A 22,163-nucleotide genomic window follows, 5' to 3' on the forward strand; every position below is an offset into this window, starting at 1 on the left:
GCTTATTGTGAAAGCCTACTCCACTTTAGCCAATCATCATCACCTATGCGGTTGTTTCTCCCTCCTCTCCTCGCCAAAAAAAAGAAGAAAAAACAGTTTCGCGGCTCCAGTGGCTGAAAACCAAGTAACGCGCCCCATTTAATTTTCAGTAATGGAAATGGCATTATAAAGATGGAAAAACAGTAATTAATTACATTACCCCGTTACTGAATAAAGTAACGCCGTTAGTACCGCCGTTTATTTTAACGCCATCATTCCCATCACTGCTCTGTATATCTATCACCTCCTCCTTGTTGCTAGCCCTGAAAGTGCTCTTCTTCTTGTAAAGATGGGAAGAGATATAAATAATGACATGTTTCTCAATTGTGAGTCACGCGATGTGAGGTTACTGAGGTTATGTCAGTGACAGACAGGTTGTTATACCAGATGAAAATGTCCAAGCCTTTGGCTGCTCAGTACTGAAAGAGAAGAAAACAGGAGGAGGTGAAGAAGTCCTTACATAAAGGTATGTAATGTGTTCTTTTTGTGTGAAGGCATTTCATTTATTCTATCTCGTGAGCTGAGTTGAAATAAGGACAAATGACCATATATGGTCACTTCCTCTAGTGCAGTCAAGAGAGACAAGCTTTTCATCCAGCCAATCAGCAGAGATCGCTCTGCATCATGGAACATGTCATTATAGCATTTGACCAGTCAGCAAATATATGTCTCACTCCAAGCTTCAAAACTTAAAAGCTTTAGCTAATATAAAGTATTATTCTATTCTATTCTATTCTATTCTATTCTATTCTATTCTATTCTATTCTATTCTATTCTATTCTATTCTGTTAACAACTGTGAGTCTAATGACAGCCCATTCTTGCTGTTTAGTTCTCCTTCTACTATAGACAACTGATGCAAATGGTCTGCAAAAGGTCTGCAAACTGGAGCAGTTGTTTTCCTTTTTTTTTAACTTTTTTTTTCTTGTACAGTAATACACTTATCTTCTCTAAATCTGTCTAGATGGCCTAACAGCTGCTGGAGAGGGGCCTTCTGATACATGCTTCAGAGAGTTTGTGAGGATGTTGTAGGCCAGTTGTTTGTGGTCTCTGACACTCTGTCGGCTAGGGCACCAAATTGGGTAGAGCCGGCCCTGCATCCAGGTCATGTTTTACTATATTGAGCACTCAAAATGCTCCTGTGTGTGCTCCTGTGTTTGCTTTCCCACGTTTGGTTAATTTATTACAATGTCAAGGCAAATACATTTACAGATCCAAAGGAGGAGTTAGGAAATACTGAAAGTAAACAGTGTGACCTCACACACCAGTTACACCATGTTCAGATGTGATCAAAACAGGAAAAAAAAAAACACTGCGCCTCCCAAAAGAGCTCCCAGAATACACACACACACACACACACACACACAAACTTATCATTTATCGCACACGTCTATGGCTCAGGACAACATGTAACACTACACAAAGACTATATAAACACCCCAGATGCTTGGTGTTGGGTTATTCCAGTTTGAGTTTTTCTACTATACTTGCATGTGAGAAATGCAATACCACTAAGGATGTAAAGAAGGACAAGTCTGTAGCTTGGCGAAAATTAAGTCAACAGGGTAAGTGTTGCAGACAACAAAATCGCCTTGAGAACAAGTTAGAGTTACATTTGTATAAGTCATGGAAATATATTGTCCAGGAGGCAGGATGTGTGTTGAATCTGTTTGAATGACTCGGGGGTTCCTCGTCACAATCTATATGCATTTTAGTATCACAACTTAACTTGTAAGTAACTGCTGTCCCAATCAGACTTTTCTATTCTGCAAGACAAGAATAAAACTGTCTGGACAAAATATACAGGTCGAGAAGGATGCATGGCCCTGAAAGTTGGTTGCTGTGTCATGATTACTCTGCACTAAAGTGGTGCAACACCTCATCACACACAACTGGTTTCAGAGAGCAGGCAGAAGTCATGGGAAGAAACATTTCAGACACCCACGGCTATACAGCAAGAGATTTCTGAGTGGGGCATGAAGAACAAAGAGAGAGGGTGAGAGAGGGAGAGGGAGAGAGAGGGAGGGGAGGTTTTACCTCCCTGGACTTTAGTTTTACTCTGAGTTTTGTGACTTTGCCTGCGTCAGTCAAACAGACCGGATTCAAAGCTAATACGGGAGATCCTGAGTCAAATGCACTGCTTTTCAAAAGCAGCAAAACAAACAGAGTAGTGTGTCTGTGTGTTACAGGTTTCTTAAAATATGACCAAGGGGTGTACTCCTGCTCAAGAAAATGACAAAATGTCAGTAAATGGACACAATGGTACAGATCCCTGTGGAACGCTGCGGGATGAGGACAACAATAAGGTGGAACTGGGGAAGAAAGTGACGCTGCTCCGTGGGATTTCTATTATCATTGGGACCATCATTGGTGCGGGGATCTTCATCTCACCAAAGGGAATACTCAAGTACTCTGGTAGTGTTGGGGTGTCCCTTGTTGTGTGGATTGCCTGTGGTGTGCTATCACTTTTCGGTGAGTTGCTTCAAAGGTTTTCTTTTGCATTTTCTGATTTAATACATTAAATGAAGAAGATCCTGGCGAAAGCAGAAAACAAATTAGAAAAGGATCCAGACATTTCCAAAAATTAATAAAAAGACAATTTTTTCCAAATATTTTTAGTGTTTAACAAATTGAACAATTAACACTAGGAGTTTATCAGACACTGCATCGACCTGGAGTAATATTTGATTACTAGCCACTGATATTGCTTCCACATGTTTGCTGTTCATCTGATAGTTATGTCTGGAGGAGACAATGTGCTATGTAAAAATAGCAGCCAGTTTCACATTTTATGATGTAACACGAAACATGCTGAGGCTTGATTGCTTTTAAATTACTCATTGAAAAAATAAAAAAGAGTTGTGAAAGCTTTGCCTTAATGATCAAAGGACATGGCAAGTTGCTCTGTTTTACACTGCAAAAGCAACAGGCATGTCTACACCTGCTCCTGCTGGTGTGAAACATATCACTTCGCACTTTGTATGCCACACTCTCACAACTGCTTGTCTGTCTGTCTGTCTGTCTGTCTGTGTGTCTATCTCTCTATCTATCTATCTACCCACCCCACTTATTGACGGGCCATGTGTAAAGTTCTACTTTCATATTTTAACTTGTGTGACTACAAACTCAGTGCAGCATATAGACTTAGACTTAGACAGACTCTAATGATCCACGAGGGAAATTACTTTGTCACCGTATGTAAATGTGTGGCACATAAAAGTAAACACTCATAAAAGCCAGACAAAAAAAATAAGATTAGATTGAAATAAAATAAAAAATAACTATTATCTAGTAAAATAAACAGTGTAATCAAGACAAATTTACAGAATTAGCATTATGAACAAATGTACAAAAGCAGTTGGCAAAACAGTGTCTAAGGTGATGTGGTTGTTTGGTCAGTTGCATAGCAACAGTGGCATGGATCGTGTTGCATGGTGTTTCCTTGTCTGCTGAGGGAGGGATGTAAACGCCAACAGAGTGCATCAATTCATAGTCAAACAGACAGTACAGGCGTACTGTCGGTGTGAACCAGGTCTCCAAAGCTCTTCCCATGATACACTCCCTCTGGGTCCTACCAAACGCACACAATCCATCAATCCTGCTGCCAAACACCTCACATTCCCCATAAGGACAGACGACACCGCTAACCTGAACCTCCTTCTCTGCTCCTCCACCTCCAACTCCAGCCTGCCATCCCCAGCACTCCTTCTGAAGGTCAGCAGGAATTTCAGGCCGCACTCCCGGCAGCTCAGGGGACACAGTCAGCGCTAGCAGCAGATCACAGGAACACTCCAACGGACATGAGGGCCGCTCTGCCGAGCGCCACAGCCAACGACCAATGACACAGCCAAAGACAAATAGTCCAGAAAAACAATAAAACCAGCACAAAAAGATAAAAACGACCAAAAACCATGTTGACATGGTCAAGACACAGAAAAACAACCAATAACTTAATAAGAATTACCCAAAAAAGGTTTACATCATGGAGCTACTGGCGACATGCAGCCACTCTTTCAGGTGCATTTTTCAAAAAAAAATAAAAAATTAAGCATGAAGTTAAATTTACTTGAGGCTGCAGACACTGCACTGACTGAAATGCTTTTGTCTGACACACTGACACACTTTCAAGTACGTTTTCATTCTTTCTAATGACTGTGTACATCAAATAAATATTGTTCTGTATTTTCTTTACAACCTCTGGAAGTAGAGGATTTTATTGATGCCCTTGGGGATATTTAGTTGTTATAGCAGCAGGACAGGTTAGTTCAAAAATTCTGGTTAAATGCAAAAACTGAACAAAGTTTAAATTACTCGCTACAGATTGAAGAACTGAGTAGATTTATGAGGGAAAAGGGTTATAGATAAAGTATTGCAGGCTGAATATACATATGACTTGGATGAATATCATGCATACTCCGATAGGACTGGTCCTATTAAAACACATTGGTCAGAAATAACAGTAATCCAAGTACCTGAGATGTGAATTGCACTTGAGAAAAGACTAAACCATTTGCACAGAAAGGTAAAGAAGTACATTTACTTAATGTACTGTCCAGAAGATGTCTCAGCCTCTAGTTGAATGAGTTACCTAAGGCCACAACACTCCCATACAAGGAGTGAAAGGGGTTTTTCAGGATGCTTGACAGTTTGGCTGTCATCTTTCTCTCATCCACCTTTTCCACTCTGGAGCAGGGATGGCTGGTATATGGCTGACAGAGCTAAGCCCTCCCAAGCTAACACAAAAAATATGAAAAAATTATTTTTTAAATAACTTGAAACAGATTGTTTTACGTATTGAGGAAACCAATGGTAGCAACAGCACCAAAAAGTTAAAAAAAATCAAACAAACAAAAAAAACAAAAAAAAACCCAGAGTATTTCTAAATAGGCTGATTTATTACAGCTCCAGTGCTCCTGGTCCGCTTTCATTCATTTAATCGCATCGGCCAAACGATGTTTAAATAACTCAAAGGGACAAAGGTTTTGTGTTTCTTGGTGTGAAAGAAAGGACTGGCTAACGGCAAGTGTATCCAAGAATTCACTTTTCTGATTTTCATGCCTCCTTTCCTGGGGGAGATATGGCATAGACCCAACAAGGAATTGTGGATTTGAAACAACATCGGACAAAACTAGGAAACATGGATGCAGGGCAAATCATATGGGAAACAACGTATGGCTGTATAGCAAAGTGGTTAGTGACACTGGTTGCCATATGGGACAAAACACACTCAAAATGTTTTTGTTTGTTTTTTTTTTTGTTGTTTTTTTTTTTTTTGCTTTTTTTCAAAGTGTAGTGTCAGTTGTCATAGTTACTCAGCCAAAGCTAAAAGTTATTTCATTTTTTTATTAATATTTCCCAGATGTTGCACTTTTTTATTTCACATATTTTGCATGAAAACACCAACTGAGTCTGTTAAAAATGGCTGTTAGTGAAATGTTGTGATTGTCATGTCATCCTTATGATTAATGCTTTAAAAAGTGACTGAATAGATCAACACTTGCAGGTAATTGAGGGTAAACGGGAATAGTTCCCTCTCTAGCATCGCCACTCACTGGTCGTTTTGGTTTATCATTACATATGGGTTTTTTGTGTGTTTTCATACTGTGGTATTATATTGTACTGTCTCAGGTTCAAATTACACAATCTCGTCATTCAATGATTTTGAATTGAATGTAAAGTTAAAAATGTTCTTTTATCTTGTCATCAAGGGGTGACGGTGCATCCTGAAGCCAGACCAGTTGAGAACCACTGATGTAGAGCACTAAAACAGTTTAGTGTACCTGTAATTGATGTATTGTAACTGTGTGTTTTGAAGGTGATGTTTCTTTTGGTGCTGTGTTAACTATTTAATCTGTATTATGTATTTGTAAGCCCACCCACCAAATTTCACCACCAGCTGCCACTGGTGTTGAGGATATCCATGGACGGAATGTTTTTTACTGCTTTAGTCAATAGACCATAGGCTCATTAACCATTGTGTTTGGCAATAGAGCCATGTCTTTTTAAAATATTCCAGATTGTCATTTTAATGTAGTATACTATAGTATAATTTCCAGGAGGCACAATTGAAATACTTGCTTTAAGAGGTAGACCTAAAGTAGTGGTAAGCGCATCTCTGTACTGTAGTATTTGTGCACAGTGTACAGTAATATTTTCCTTAAATCCTTCGGTTTTGCGCTGAAATGAAAGTCCTGAGCACATGGTCCTTAAATACCCCCTCTTAACCCCTTTCCTGCTCTCCTTAATTCCTGTTACCTAAAATTGGAATTGAAATGTGGTCACTAAATCTTGCTTTCTTAATTTATGTATAGAGACATAGGGAGGCTCCCACAACAATATATTGTGGCAATCATGGGGCCCAGGAGGAACTATATATTTGTTTAGATATGGTAGAGATAGTTTAATAGCCCTGGCATTGTTCTTTACCTACCCTCTATTTTTTTCAGAGCCAATCCTAATATCTCATCTTTGTCACTGCAGGAGCCCTGTCCTATGCTGAGCTGGGGACCTCTATTAAGAAGTCCGGTGGACACTACATTTACATATTGGAAGCATTCGGACCTATGATGGCTTTTATAAGACTGTGGGCCGAACTCATTGCTATAAGGTAATGTGTGCCCCCTTGACTTTAGTCTGTGGAAGCCAACTTTTCACTTAAAACTGCACTAGCCAACATTTTTATGTAATGTTAAAGATGGTGGTTAAAGTGACAACAACAGCAGCAACAAGCAGCTGTTTAATATGAAAAGACTATAGTGTACTTTATCTGCTCAGCAGGAAACTGGACACAGACGCAGTTAAGAGATTACAGAAGAATTTTTATCAGCTAAAAAGAGCTTATAGTTTATAGAGAGTGAATACAATACAGTACTGTGCAAACGTTTTAGGCAGGTGTGGAAAAATGCTGTAAACTAAGAAGACTTTCAAAAATATGAATAATGCATTTCTCCAAATGGTGTTGGGGATTTGGTCAGGATTAATGGTGTCCTCAATGCTGAGAAATACAGGCAGGTACTTCATCATACAATATCATCAGGGAGGCGTATGATTGGCCCCAAATGTATTCTGTGGCATGACAAAGACCCCAAACATACAGCCAAGGTCATTAAAAGCTATCTTCAATGTAAAGAAGAACAAGAAGTCCTGGAAGTTATGGCACGGCCCCCACAGAGCCCTGATCCCAACATCATGGAGTGTGTCTGTGATTACATGAAGAGGATTCTAGGAAGCCTACATCCACAGAAGATCTGTGGTTAGTTAGTTAGAACAACCTACTAGCCGAGTTCCTTCAAAAACTATGTACAAGTGTAACTAGAAGAATTGATGCTGTCTTGAAGGCAAAGGGTGATCACAGGGTGGTCAAATATTGATATATCTTTTCATTAAGTCATGATGGGTTAACACTGGATTACAGCGGAGTTCCAAAATCAGAATGACATAACTAAATTAAGAAATCTGCCATTTCTGCCACAGTTCTTTTCTTAATTTAGATGTGTGTGTGATTTCTTAAATGAATGGTGAAACGATAATCAATAAAACATACCTGGAGTAGTTGGAATGAGGACCGGAGGACCGGAGGCGCGGAGGTGAAAAGAGTCTGTCATAGAATTGCAGCTAACATTAGAATTTAATTACCTCAAATCATGGCTGGGAGCCAGCAAACAAATCGTTCCTACCTGAGGCGTCTGATGCCAAGTGACCTGGAAAGGGAAGCATGTGCCAAATGCCATAAAGGGGTGGCTCTAAGCTCCTTGCTGCTTCATATCGTCTCTGTAATTAACAAAAACCATGGCAACGAAACATAAACAAGGGGGAAAACAGAATAGGACACTCACTCTGCTACATAAGGGTAATTAAAATCAGTTAATAGACCAATAGGAACCCTTAATGATGAAATAAAAGACAGCTGACTGATTGTAATTCTTCCATTTCGCAGATGGGTCCATAGTTAGTCTGTGTTGCTTTTTTGCCGTATAAAGACAAAACAGACAGCACACAATGTCCCTGGGGGAACTGGGGCACAGAGTTTAGTGTAGAACAGAGAGGTGGGAAAATGCTCCATAGCAGCTGTATGTGTACATAGCCAATGCTAAGTAGTACAAACAGTCGAGTGCCTGTCCTGAGCTCCCCAATTTTATGCTCGCCCCAGGCAAGTGAGGTTGAATGGAAACCATGGGAAATGAGCAGAGACAGAGGCAGAGAATTAAAACAAGAATGAGAGGGACAAAGAGAGATTTAACTGGCTACAGTGGCTCAGTGGTTGGTGTGGGAAATGAAGACAGAAATACTGATGAGCCATAAGATGAGCCTGTGGGACCAACCAACCTTATTTCAGTCTTACTGAAGGCAAACTGTTAGGTAGCCAGCATTCTGCCCAACACATGAGGATGTGATTATGAGAATGGTTTGTCGAGCCAGCTGCCCATCTGATATCACAAACATCTTGTGGTGATAAAACATCTGTTTTATCTTGTGGGAACAAGTTATTTGTATTTTGTCTTTCAATAACTTTGACTTAAATAAAAAGAAAAGAAAGAAAATATGATGAAAAAATTGCAGAGGATCATTGAATGAGCAACATGCCAAGCTATATCTTGTGTCTATTGGTATACTTTTCTGTTGTTTTTGCATGGTTTGTACATCATTTCACATCAAAGACCACCCACCCATAACTGAAAATCTCAAACTCAAAATGTCTTAATACTCTCAGTAAGGCTGAGGGTCAAAACACTATCTTTCAGTCTCCAGTAAAACATAACTATCTCATTTTCAGCATGAATCGGTATGAAATTGACTTTGGGTTGGATTGGTAAAGCTGGATTTGAGACAGTGGTGCAGGGGCTTGGGAGGGGCAGGGAAAAAATGCTGTTGACTGGCCTTGGTAATGTTAGTGCGATACTGCAGTCTCTGCTGTTTGCAAATGATCAGGTAGTGTGTACACTGGATTCATTGCTGCACTTTTTCTCTCAAGCATGTTCATGAAAGAGTTAACATTAACCTAAACACTTAATGTTATGAAAGTTGATACATTTGTATTGTGCTCTGCAGGCCTGCTGCATTGGCAGTCATTGCTCTGGCTTTTGGTCAGTATATTTTGGAGCCTCTGTTCATGCCATGCGATATTCCCCCGATGGCTGTAAAATTGGTCACCGCCATCGGCATAAGTATGTATACCCATTCTACTGTTAAGTTACTACATCAGAGTAACAATATGGTATTGGATGGATGATATTAACCTTTTACTTTTTCTGACTTACTCTGTAAAGATGGAAATCCAATGGTTTGCTGTTACTGTGATGATGAGCCCTGACTGACAGTCTGAGGCTTAAACTGCCAGAATAGTTGAAGTACCAGACATTTAAAGGACAATTCCTGTTATTTCCCATCAATGTTTTATTTAGAAATAATGTTTTATTTTAAAGGGTATATTATCCATTACCCTTTAATATTGTCCTTTCTTAATTTTGTTAACATGTTTCAACACAGTAATCAGATGTATGATTATAAAATGGTTTACAACCACTGTTGTACATCTATACAGAGAAACTTTCAATATGGTCACAAAGTAAGGTAATGACACAACATTCTCTCTATGCAGCTTCTGTTATGTACCTGAACAGTATCAGTGTGACATGGTCAGCCAGAATCCAAATCCTCCTCACCTTCACCAAGCTATTGGCCATCATCATCATCATAGTGCCTGGAATGTATGAGCTCTTTAAAGGTAAGCCTTTTAAACCAGCATCACTACATATACTACTTTACCAGAGCTCCGACCACCCTTAAAAGTCAAGAAGACATTTAGCATTCTACCTATATTATTATTGGTCTCCAGGACATCACACAGACACGCAGCTGCAATAGTGAACGGGGTTTTCTTTGTCTCAGACAAAAACATGTAGAGTAAATATAACCTTGAAGCCCTGCAGTTCATAAAAAACAGCTGCTCACAGCAAGCATTGGGGCATTTCACAATGTCCCCATAGAAGTTGTTCAGAGGTGGAGTCATTGTCCTCCGTCAGCTACAAACCTCGCTTTAAAATCAGAATCTGAAGCCTTACTCTTCATACATTATTGGTGCTTTTTCACTTCAGTTACTGGAGTTGTTAATACATGAAACTTAAGTTAAATGCTTGAATGCAACTTAAGTTGCCATCTCATAATCATTACGAACAAAATAGTGATTTGCGTGACTTGTGCAACTGTGTCCTTGTGTAAAACTATTTGCACAGATCATTCCATGGCATCAACAAGCCATCTTCATTTAGGCATGTGTATATGTGTGTATGTGTGTGCGTTTGTGTGTGTGTATTTAGGCGAAACCAGAAATTTTGAGAATGCCTTTGAGCTGAGCAATGTAAAGCTGTCTGGAATGCCACTGGCTTTCTACTCTGGGATGTATGCATACGCTGGGTGGTAGGTATGGTCCTCACTCATACATGCATACACATCATCATCATCAACGCACAGTTAGTAAGTTTGTCAGTTATTGGGTTTGTGTGCACTTCAGTTCCACATTCATTGTTGTCGAATCATCAGTACAGGTTATACAATCTAACATCTGTTCCTTTTTATAGGTTCTACCTGAACTTTGTGACAGAGGAGGTAGATAATCCCGAGAAGTGAGTGTAATGTAATGAAAAGGGACACTTTCACTGGGAATTATTGCCAACTATCTCTGTTTCTTTCAGTGCTACTGGGAATTTTTGTGTCTTTCAGCTGAATGTTTTGGTTTTATAGCCAGGAACTTTAGTCTCACTGCTCTCATCAAACTGTTTTTATTTTTTATTTTTTTTGCATTAACATCACCTGGAAGCTCATTCCAATAGAAAGGCTCTGTAGCTGGTGAAGGCTTTGGCGATTTTGGTTTAATTTTGAGTACGCTTAAAGCAAATAATAGATGGACCAAAGGTGAATATACAGCAAACATTATTCCAATCCACATTTATTACTCCTGTAAGATTCAGGCCTCTACTCAGAGATAATTCTTTACTTTTGTTTGGTGCACCACTAGAACATGAAAACTCCACAAAGAAAGCCCCCAGTTGGATTCAAACCCAGACCTCCTTGCTGTGAGGTGACTGTGACACCACAGTGCTGCCCGTATTATTTATCTTTATCAAATGTACTGAGCAACAGAATGGGATAACAGAAATACGAGACAAGAAGCCTTAAATTGTAATTTATAACCGGTAAAATGTTTGCAAATACATTATACCGGTAAATTAGCTTTTTAATGTATACTATCAGTCAAAAGTTTGGACAGAGCTTCTCGTTCAATGTTTTTTCTTTATTTATTTCTATATTTTACTACTTTCTACATTGTAGATTCATATTGAAGACATCAAATATATGAAGCAAGATATGTGGAGTTATGTAGCAAAGAAAAAAAAAAAGGTTAAATTACTCTAAATATGTTTTGTATTTTAGATTCCTAGTCACCCTTTACCTTTGTTCACAGCGGTGTAAGCCCTTGGCCTTCTCTCAATGAGCTTCAGGATGTAGTCATCTTAAATGGTTTTCACTTCACAGGTGTGTCTTGTCAGAGTTCATTTGTGGAATTTCTTGCCTTCTTAATAAGGTTGAGCCCATCAATTGCTGACAGCCCTGTTTGACAACTGTTAGAATTCGTGTTATGACAAGAACCAATCAGCTAAGTAAAGAGAAACAACAGTCCATCATTACTTTAAGGACAACAGCTCAGTCGGTCTGGAAAATTGCAAAAACTTCCATCAAACCATCAAGCACTACAACAAAATTGGCTCCACTGAGAACTGCCCAGAAAGGAAGACCAAGAGTCACCTTTCCTGCTGAGTATAAGTCCATCTGAATCACCAGCCTCAGAAAATGCAAGTTAACAGCACATTAGATTAGAGCCCAGATTAATGCCACAGTAGCAGACGCATCTCTACAGCTACTCAGGCCTTTATGGCTGAATAGCTGCTAAGAAACCACTTCTAAGGAAAAACAAACAGAAGAAATTTGTTTGGGCAAAGAAACACAAGGAATAGGCATTAGACCAGTCGAATCTGTGCTTTGTTCTGATAAGTCCAAATTTGAGATCTTTGGTTCCACCCGCCGTGTCTCTGTGCAACGCAGAAAAGGTGATGCATGGTTCCCACCATGAGGCATAGAGGAGGAGGTGTGATGTTGGGGATTTATTTAACCTGCATGGCTACCACAGCATAAATAATCATGTAAATAAATTAAAAAAAAAAAAACAATAAATGAGAATGTGTGTCCAAACTAAAAATGAACCAAGAAAACGCTGAGCATTTTATTGCATGTGTCTTTTGTATCCACATTTATTGGTTAAGCATTTCATTTGATCACAGTTTGATATAGTAAATGCAACCTTGATATTATTTAATACATTTCTTTATCAATTCAGCACCCTTTGTTGTCTCTTCTCCCCTCAGAACGGTGCCATTAGCTATCTGTATCTCCATGGCAATTGTGACTTCCTGCTATGTACTGACCAATGTGGCGTACTACACAGTGATGTCAGCAGAGGAGCTCCTAGCCTCAGAGGCTGTGGCTGTGGTAAGGAAATAAAAAGCATTATAACATATTGTGCTCACACAGACAATCAAACTTCTTTCTTTTTCTTTGTTAACCAATGTTATGTCTGCAAAGATTCTCAGACAACAAGGTCACGGAGTAGCCAAAAAAGTAAGATGGCTGGACTTCAGATTCGGATTCTTTTTGTACAATTAAATGTTGTGAACCAGAGAAATGGTCAATTCAGCCATAATTATCACAGCAAGAGCACAACAATAAGCAGAAATTGTTTGAAAAAAGTGACAAATGGTTGGTAAGAGTAAGCTCTTATCAGTGTGGCCATATTGCTTTGCAACAAGATGTTTTGCCACTCATCCAAGTAGCTTCTTCACTTCTCAATGACTTGTGGGAAATTTGGGTGTTTATTAACAGCAGTTGTGGCTGGTGCCGGTCTGAAACTCACATGACTAAAGTTGTTGTGTTTTGTCCTGCATTGTAATTCATTTAAGAAAGAAATACAAATTATATCAATGTACATTCTATTTTACTCTGTTCCTTCTTGGATCCTTTTTTTTTTTTGGTATGTAAATCTCCACAGAAGCAACGCAGCTTGGAAATAAAGCACAGCTGCATGTAGAATAATGATGTGTCAGTAAAACCTCTATAGACATAAGTCTTGTTTAAGGAAAGTTGTTTTTCTTAACATAAAAAAAAAGGTTTTATTAGGATGACATTTTAATTGTCATAATAGTACAGCTTTTTGTGGCCCTTTTTTTTAATTAGCAACACCGAACCAAAGAGCAAAGTCATATACTGTAGTCACACACTTACAAGCTGATCCGCTTAAACAGAATGCATTATAACTTGCCACAGTTTGTCAGGTGGTAGTTCCCATAACTGGGCATTATATTCTAAAACTGCATTGAGAGCACTGATAGGAACTGGCATGACAAAACATTTTTGTCCAATTTTAGCTTCTGTCCTTTGTCTCCCTTTTAACTCCAGAATATAATTTAAAATCTTTTTCCTTATACATGGCGCCTTAAAGGCCTTGCTCGTCAGGCCTTAAACATCTCATAGTTACATATTACCCCAACTGAACACTTTGCTCTTAAGGTGTAGGCTTACATATGGTTCCTACAGTATGTGCTAGGAATGGGCTCAGGTGGCCAATATCCCTCAGGTATGCTGCTATTGGCCTAGGGTGCTGGGCAATGTTCCATTATGCACTGAGCATCTTTCTCTTATTTCCGAACAGGTGGTTTAGACTTTTGCGTTAAAATGATACAGAAGCTAGACATGTAACTACACGCCACGGCGACACAGACTCCAAGAGCTGTAATTGGACCGCTTGGTAGTAGCATGTTTCTGCTTTAGTATTTGTGGCTGTTTCACCATCTCTGCTGTTTTTGAATTGATTGTTTTGGATCAATACAGATGGACCACATTTCTTCCTGGTGGATCCTGAGGTTCCCAGGCTATATCTCATATAGAATCCCTCCAGCAAACTTCATCCTCATCCTCTTCACGCTCAGCTGCAAACCATCACATCCTTTTTATCCACTTCCCATCTTGCATTTATTATGCATTACCTAAAAGTATCACATAATCTTCTTTGTATGCTTTACCCAGAAGCATTTTATCTGCTACCTCTGATTAGTTCTTCTCTTCCTCTCCCTTCTCTTGTCCTTTTTCTGTCTCTTCTTAGCTGGTCCTCAAGCAGATAGGTCCTTACATATACACTTAGTTGTTGTCAATGTTACCTCATGTTGAAGGGAGTGTTCAGGCTTTGGCTTCTTTAGAAAGTATTGAGGTGTTACTGGCTTATTATTAAATAAATATTACCTGAACTGAATTCTGCTGCAAAGTGATCAGAAGCATCAGTTTAAATTCAGATATGCATTCAAGCATTTTCTTGATGCATAAACTCAGAAGTGTGTTCTGGGCAAAGCAATGTTACTGTTGAACTAAAATAGTCCCTAAATACAAACAAACAAATACAATTTTGACATTGAGTTCTTCACATACGTTGCTGAGCTCAGTACTCCTTCTATAGAAAGTTGTACTAGATCTTACTCTGAGGTGGTGTTGGCATAGTGATGTTTAATTCTGGCTTGAGCACAGTTTCCTTCCTGCACTTAACACGTCATTATTAGCCAAGTGTGTCTGACAGCTCAGCTTCCCATCAGCTGTTAATGTGATTGTTCCACCTCAGCCCTGTTAATGCTAATCACATCACAACATTTCACAAGTACAGTCACCATTTCTTATTAGAATGAGGACTGCTACTGTAAGCCTATATCTGAGGAAGACCCATTTGCTAAGAGATTGCCGGTCTTTTATAATGCAGTTAGTTTTATTACCCTGTGCACAATGAGTGATAGGAGCGCCTTAAGAAAGGTGTTAAGAGCATTTATCTGTTCTTAGAAGGCTGTGATGGGATAAAGAAATTACACTCTGTTCTTCCTTTTTCACAGACAGTAGGTAGTTTACATCTCAAACTTAATTACAGAGTTTAACTGGTGTCTGGAAGTGGCTGGCCTCAAGGCACAATTCGTAATTTTAGACTGCTTAAATTAGCGGTAAGTTCACATAATGGGAGGCGTGAAAAATGATAGAGGGAAATGGCTAATGAATTATTTCAACTGTAAGTCATTTTTATTTTCTGTATCTCCAGTCACCATAAAGTAGCCATTAGAAAATAACTTTATTTTTGAGAAGTAATAACCTTTTTACAAGCAGGTGTTTTCTAACAAAATTGTCTTTTTATTACTAGTACTTACATTTAAACTAGATATTTAAGCATTAAGGAAGTCCGTTTGCTGTTGCTCTAGTATGCCCAGATGAGAGGACACTTTAGACTAATGGTCTTTCTCAAGTCTTATAACAGGGACCTCATTCATTGTAGACAATCATGATTCTATCGTCACACATTGTGATCTGTGTGATGAAAAACATCCAGATGCAATCCAGTTTTGTTGGGCAACTTCCGTATTATGTACCACTAAGAAAATGTCTTCTTGCTTCTAGTACCACAGTGCTGGATTTTTATGGAGTCAAGCTTACTAAATAATATACAACACATTATTACGAACTGTTCCTAGAAGTGACATAATTTCAACGACCATTTGTATGAAACTACAAATACACATGTGTTAACACCCCCCGCCCCCACACCCCACCCCCCACCCCACCCAAACCATCTGTGCTTGTCCATGCAAGCATGGACTGAGACTAATCCATACCGAATGGCTTCATGAATAATAATCAGCCTTTGCTTCCATTTTTGCATGACCTGTTTATGACAATTACTGCCAGTAGCCTTGTAAACTGCTTTAATTATAATCTAACTAGCTACATTTAATACAATGAGACAAACCACAACTCAGTAAGAGATAATGATGCTTCAAGACCTAGCAGAACCTCAGCTTTTTCATTGTCTTTAAAAAATGCACTTTTGAGAGCTTGATATATCGGTCATGTAACTTTAGGTTTTTATTTTGCTTTGTATACTGTTTCGATAGTGACTTCACTTTCATTCCCCGTGCACTATCCCCTGAGAAGACTTCAGTCTAGCCATGATTTTACTGTGAGAAAGCTTGGAGATTTTCACTTAGTTTTGATCTCATGTTTCTTACTATCATGCTTAGTAAGCAATATTCTGCTGGCAAAATGAGCAATGTTTATAAGTGGTGAACACTGGATGCAAGCAGATTGACTTAAAATAGCCTCAGATCCAGTCCAACTTCTTCTGAAATCTGACGTTTTCCACAATCCTGTTAGCATGACCGGGCCATTAACTAGAGTGTATTTGATTGGCTGACCAAGTAATTGTGCAGAATCTGAAAAGCTGTATTTTTAGAAGTGACAATGTCTCATAATGTTAAATCATCCAACTCTCTAACTGTTTCTGGTTTGCACGAAAATGTGACTGAGTTTATTGTGGTCTCAGGCACATTACAACTTTTTTTCTGCCTGTCACCTTCATATCCCCAGACATTTGCAGAGAAGCTTCTGGGGAACTACTCAATAGCAGTGCCGGTGTTTGTGGCCCTGTCCTGCTATGGCTCTATGAATGGAAGTTTATTTGCCTTATCGAGGTACAGATAAATTGAGGAGTGATTTAAGATTATTTTGTGGTAATAACTGTATGGTAAAATAACAAATATAAATTTGTGTTCAAATGAAGACTGATTGTTAACATAAACCAGGAAATGAATTTGAAATAGAGGGAGAAGCTAAAGATCAGATGTTTTCAGAGTAATTCTGTACTATATAAATAAATATAGGTCAAGATGGAGCTCAGCTTTATTTGTCATAAATTATGTCAATATCTAATCTATTTTCATTGCCTGTTCATATTTTTATGTGTATGTTTGCCTTCACCAGAATGTTCTTCGTAGCTTCACGTGAAGGACACCTCCCTGAGGTTTTGTGTATGATCCATGTGCGCAGACACACACCACTGGTTGCTGTCGTCATACTGGTCAGTTCAGATTTCAGAAATCAGTCCCAAAGACTTTTTTAACCCCATGTGTAGCAGTAGTTTGGACCTATTTATGCCAGATTTCACATTCTTGTATTTAATGATAAATGATTTCTCTGTGAAATAAACATGGTGAATGGCATCAACTGGAGAAAACACAATTCTACAAGCAGAAATGATTATATATAAAAACTTTATAGTTTTTTTGTTCATATATCTATTTTAAGTGTACTTTAAAGGCCACTGAACACCTGATGTATATGGCTGTAGATAATACAAGGGAGACTAGGGAGACTTGAAGATACAACAGCAGCACTTCCAACCTTAGATATACAGTATTTGTAGTATATAAACTGCTAATACTTTTGAGGATTCCATTTGCATAGGACATCTATAGATTAGTTTAATGATCAGCCTGTTTCACATTATCAAAAAATTGATGCCAGAGGAAGAAGTCATGGTTATTACAGAAAGTGCAGTCTTGCTTTGTTGTCAGTAGTCCTTTGATGTCAGTTTGATGTTTGTGTGTGTGTGTGTGTGTGTGTGTGTGTGTGTGTGAGAAGTACCCCATGACCATACTCCTGCTGTTTCTGGGGGACATCTACAGCCTGTTTAACTTCATGAGCTTCCTGCGCTGGCTGTTCATCGGTGTGGTGGTGCTGGGTTTAATCTACCTTCGATACACAAAGCCTGACCTCCCCCGCCCCTTTAAGGTCAGTGTTTCCACACCCATACACATCTGGAGCTGTGCTGTTTCATGTCAGTCACCATTCATGTATCAGCCTTGAACTTGCACTGGTTAGTTTTGCAGAGATGTACTGCTCCATAGACTTACATATCTTTATACAGACAGTGTGTAATCGCAAACTTGTCTTTTCCACAGGTCCCGCTCTTCATCCCAGTGGTATTCTGCCTCACATGCTTCTTCATGGTCTTCTTGTCTCTGTACTCGGACCCGGTCAACACAGGAATTGGATTTGCCATTTCTCTCACTGGCATCCCTGCATACTACATCTTTATTTACTTCAACTACAGACCAAAGTGGCTTCAGAGGACTTTAGGTAAATCTACACTAATGGTTGCTAATGCAGTGGAACATATTCAGATTCCTTTCTGGGTGGATATTCTCCCTGTGTCTGTGTGTGTTTTCTCTGGGTACTCCGGTTTCCTCCCACCTCCAAAGACATGCTCATTAGGCTGATTGGTGACTAAATTGACCCTAGGTGTGAGTGTGAGTGTGAATGGTTGTTTTTCTATGTGTAAGCCTTGCGATAGGCTGGTGACCTGTCCAGGGTGTACCCCACCTCTCGCCCAATGCCAGCTGGAATAGGCTGCAGCAACCCCTGTGACCCTAGTGAGGATTAAGCTGTAGCGGAAGATGAGATATTGATACATGTCTGCTTCTTTATGGTGCTGCTTTTTCTTAAAGTTCTTGTAAACTTAGGCTTTCACCCTGTAACTTGCGAGGGTAATTTGTCCAACCATGTCAATCATGTTGACATTTTATATAAATCATCAATAATCATTATCAAGAATGATCATTTTAATCATTTATTCTCTAGAGCATCTGGAGGCTATTCCAGCTGTCACAGGTTAAACCCTGGACAGGTCTCCAGTCTAACAGAGAAAGACAAACAACTTATCACTCTTCACATCCACACCTACAGTCAATTTAGAAACACTATTTAACTGTAATGGAAAATTTTGTATCACACAGTACCTTACAACATCAAAAACCTTCGTCTGCATATGCTGTACTGATGATTTGGAATGAGTTTGAACTATGTAGAGTCCAGATGTCCTTGTTTTACTGCCTGAGTCAAGGTCACAGTTCTCTCTCCAAGGTGGAGGAGCAATGTGACCTTCAGCAGATGGGGAGTATAAACTACACCTATTTTGTGAACTCATTGCTCATTTGCCATCCTAAGTCCTTGCTACTTTGTCTGTGCTTCTCTGTAGATGTTGGATTAAACACAGAAAGTTTAATCACATTTCTTAATTTCCAACGAAAATTTCCACCAAAATTTTGCCGTTATTGGAAACGTCCATTCTGTGTGTGGCTTTTGGGACTCAGGTCCACTGAGTGTATCTTGTGCACAGAGTCTAGGACTCTGGCCTCAACCTACCCTAAAAAGACGGTAGAGAAGTGAAACCTGATATCCAGAGACCACTCTTGGATGTGGAGCCCTGAACCTGCTGTGTCTGAGAGAATTTGATTAGGTACGAATTTTCGCACTTAGTTGTGTTGTGACAGATACTGGTTGGATTGGGCCTTGACTGTGGTGGTTGTCTCGGGTTTAGATTGATCACAAGAACGAGCATGTTTTATCAGGGAATGGACATAGGTCTTCTGAGGGTGTCCTGTGGAATCTGGTGACAGAATATTGTCAGTGGGGGTCTTTGGGTCCTATTGGCTGAAGGGAGGGCTCTCTGTGGATCATTCCACAGATACTTGATCAGTTTGGGATCTAGTGAATTTGGAGGTCAGGTCAACTCCTTGCTCTGTTCTTCATGTTTCTGGAGTTGTTCCTAAACTGTTTTTGTGTGCGTGTCTGTGTCAGGCTGCATCCTGCTGTGGATGGCTGCTGCCATCAAGGAGTGTCACTGTTTTGGGGTGGGGGTGCCTCGTCTGGTCAAGACGGGTGACACATGTCTAAGTAACATCCACATGAATACCAGGTCCGAACATTTCACAGCAGAACACTGAAGTGTCACAACATGGTCAATGTTATCTACTTCTGTCATTGGTTTTAATGTTGTGGCTGGTCAGTGTACATACTGTGCAGTGCGTACAAAAAGGGATGCTGAGTGTTTTCCTAAAGTTCTATGATGTTTATCCAAAAGTCATATGCTATACTGCATGACCATGCTAATTTGTGTATTGACGTATGCAATATTAATAAATAAACATGACCTCTCTGGGATCCTGTTCAGACCTGATAATAAAATGCAAACTTTTCAAAAAACAAACTAATACTGAATCATTTGGGTGCAGCAGAACGCTGTGCAAACAGCTGCTGTCTCTAATGATCTCTACTGCTCTGTCAGAACCATGGGCATCACTGCTTGTGAGGGAAGCAATTAGCTGTTAAATCTATCGCTCACTGGAAGCATGTGTTCAGTTAATATTTTTTTTAAGTTTGCTGTCTGTGATGTAATTAATTTAGATATTCTTGCAAAGCTCAGACTGTAAACATAGAGTAATGCACAGTTATATTGGAAAAGTTTCAAATAAAAAAGGTAAGACACCATTCATTATTGTAAAGTACCTTGGCTACTGTGCATATATCAGCATGAACACATGCTAAGTAACCATGTGCATATGCATTTTATGACAGAATCAAACACAGCATATTCATAATAAACATCTTCATTGGTAATTCTTGTTTAAATTTATTTAATTATATAGTGACATTGACAAAGCATATTAAAATTGTATTCTTATTAACCACCTTTACTGGTAAACAGTCAAGATAGAGGTCATGTGTGTGCATGTGTTTCTGAATGAATTCAATACAATTCAATTCAGTTTTGTTTATAGCTTCAATAACAATACAAACTGTCTCAAGATGCTTTACAAAATCTAGCCTGAAAACTCCAGAGCAAGCCTGAAGGTAACGGTACTATCCTTTTACAGTATGCCAGAGGATATCAGTTAAGTAGGCAGTCCATCAGTGGGGCCAGGACAAATAGTGTGTTTTCAGTGTTAAAATAATGGTCACAGGTGATTGAGTGATTGTTTCTCAAATACTTCTCCAGTGAGTCTTGGGATTTGTCTTCAAATTTGTCTTTAACCTGCACTTTAGCTGGCCCCTTGATACATGAAACACTAAGGATGCATGTTAACAGCCACATTTTAGGGAACGTTCTATGCATAAAGAACCCCTTTTGGAACCTTTTAGTGTGACAGTGTAGAGCCACTTTAAAACCAGATAGTACAAAATTTTATTCCTGTTTGTTGAATTTATTAAATAGGACAATTCCATTTTCCTGCCTAGGATCTCAAAGATGATTGTGAAAAGGAGGTGAGGCAAATCCTTAAGTAATAGTGTTATTGCCAGCAAAGCATGTTCATTGTGCAGCCCTAATAACCTCCTGCTAATGTGCTAATCGCACACTTTTGCTAATAGCAGCTAATTTCTGTTGTATAAGCTTAAAAAGTGCAGATTCCCTGGTTGCTGCAGCCTTGTAAACGTTCTTTGTGAATTTCAAACACGCCTCATTCGTTTTCCAACCACGCAGTCTCATTAGGTTGTTATCTCGAGAGGTCTTTAAATGGTTTTCTTTGTGTCCGCAGATTCTTTCAACAAAACCTTGCAGATCATCCTGGAGGTTGTCCCTGCTGACCAGTAGCAGCACACAAACACCACAAAAACTCACTGGTCCCTCAAAACGCACACATACCGCACACTGAGATTTACTCTGGCAAAGAATGTAATCTGGTGTTGTCTTTTGTTAAATAGAATTTTAGTATATACATTTAGAATTTAGTATGTATATATCCCTTCAGTGGATAGAGGTTTGATTAAAAAGTTATGGAAATAATTTAGTGTCTACCTGTTTGGCATTGTTTATGTGGCAATAGGAACTCTCAGTAACCAACGTTACACAGAGCCCCATAACAGAGCTTATGTATAGGCGCAGACACTGCCTGCAATGTTGTGTTTGTGCAGCATCTGATTCTTTGTAGAAAGCTTTAAAATATTTGCCAAAAGTCTAAGCAACCACAGACAGTGTTGTATATGCAGAGTTTTTTTGTGAGTCAGTTATCAAACATTGTCAAAATAACACAACAGATTAACATTCAAATAACATTCTGACAAATACTTTGATTTGTTCCTCTACAATAAAGGACTTCGATATAAAGAGCACGCTCTCTGTGTTGTTTTATGTTATTATTTTTACTTTGTGTAGCAGGAGATTGTTTTGTGCCTCTGTGCAAGTCAGGCTTTAGCATGCAGATGGTCCATGCCACCATTAGGACCTTTGCCATTTGACTCAATCATTATTATTACTTTCCATCATTTCCCCGACCTTATGTAGGCTCTCTGTTCCCCTGGTAGTCCACTCACATTTCACATTTGCCAGTCAGACCACATCAGTCCCACCCGTTTCCATCCTGCATTAGGAATGAAGTG

General features: G+C 39.2%; 1 protein-coding gene across 3 annotated transcripts; it reads left to right on the plus strand.

Moving 5' to 3' along the window:
- The first annotated feature begins 1,441 nt into the window (after nt 1-1,441).
- Nucleotides 1,442-21,891, plus strand: slc7a11 (solute carrier family 7 member 11). 3 transcript variants are annotated; one of them, XM_047585633.1, is made up of 13 exons: nt 1,442-1,603; nt 2,228-2,510; nt 6,519-6,645; nt 9,087-9,202; nt 9,637-9,762; nt 10,355-10,454; nt 10,616-10,660; nt 12,458-12,581; nt 16,536-16,639; nt 16,929-17,025; nt 17,589-17,738; nt 17,909-18,086; nt 21,323-21,891. In XM_047585633.1, exons 2-13 carry the CDS (start codon nt 2,240-2,242, stop codon nt 21,376-21,378), a joined length of 1,494 nt encoding a protein of 497 aa, XP_047441589.1. In that variant the 5' UTR covers nt 1,442-1,603; nt 2,228-2,239; the 3' UTR covers nt 21,379-21,891. The 3 variants fall into 3 exon arrangements, with proteins under 3 accessions (XP_047441589.1, XP_047441591.1, XP_047441590.1); XM_047585635.1 differs by lacking the exon at nt 1,442-1,603 and adding an exon at nt 1,914-2,034; XM_047585634.1 differs by lacking the exon at nt 1,442-1,603 and having other exon boundaries at nt 2,078-2,510.
- Nucleotides 21,892-22,163: the final 272 nt, after the last annotated feature.

This window comes from Mugil cephalus, chromosome 5 (genome assembly GCF_022458985.1).
Source record: "Mugil cephalus isolate CIBA_MC_2020 chromosome 5, CIBA_Mcephalus_1.1, whole genome shotgun sequence".
NCBI lineage: Eukaryota > Metazoa > Chordata > Actinopteri > Mugiliformes > Mugilidae > Mugil > Mugil cephalus.

Bases quoted from the DNA above. Each gene is read 5' to 3' on its own strand.
- slc7a11 (XM_047585633.1), top strand. From the start codon at position 2,240: ATGACCAAGGGGTGTACTCCTGCTCAAGAAAATGACAAAATGTCAGTA. The intron at 9,763-10,354 runs GTAAGCCTTTTA...GTGTGTATTTAG, and splicing joins AATGTATGAGCTCTTTAAAG to GCGAAACCAGAAATTTTGAG. The intron at 17,739-17,908 runs GTCAGTGTTTCC...TCTTTTCCACAG, and splicing joins ACCTCCCCCGCCCCTTTAAG to GTCCCGCTCTTCATCCCAGT.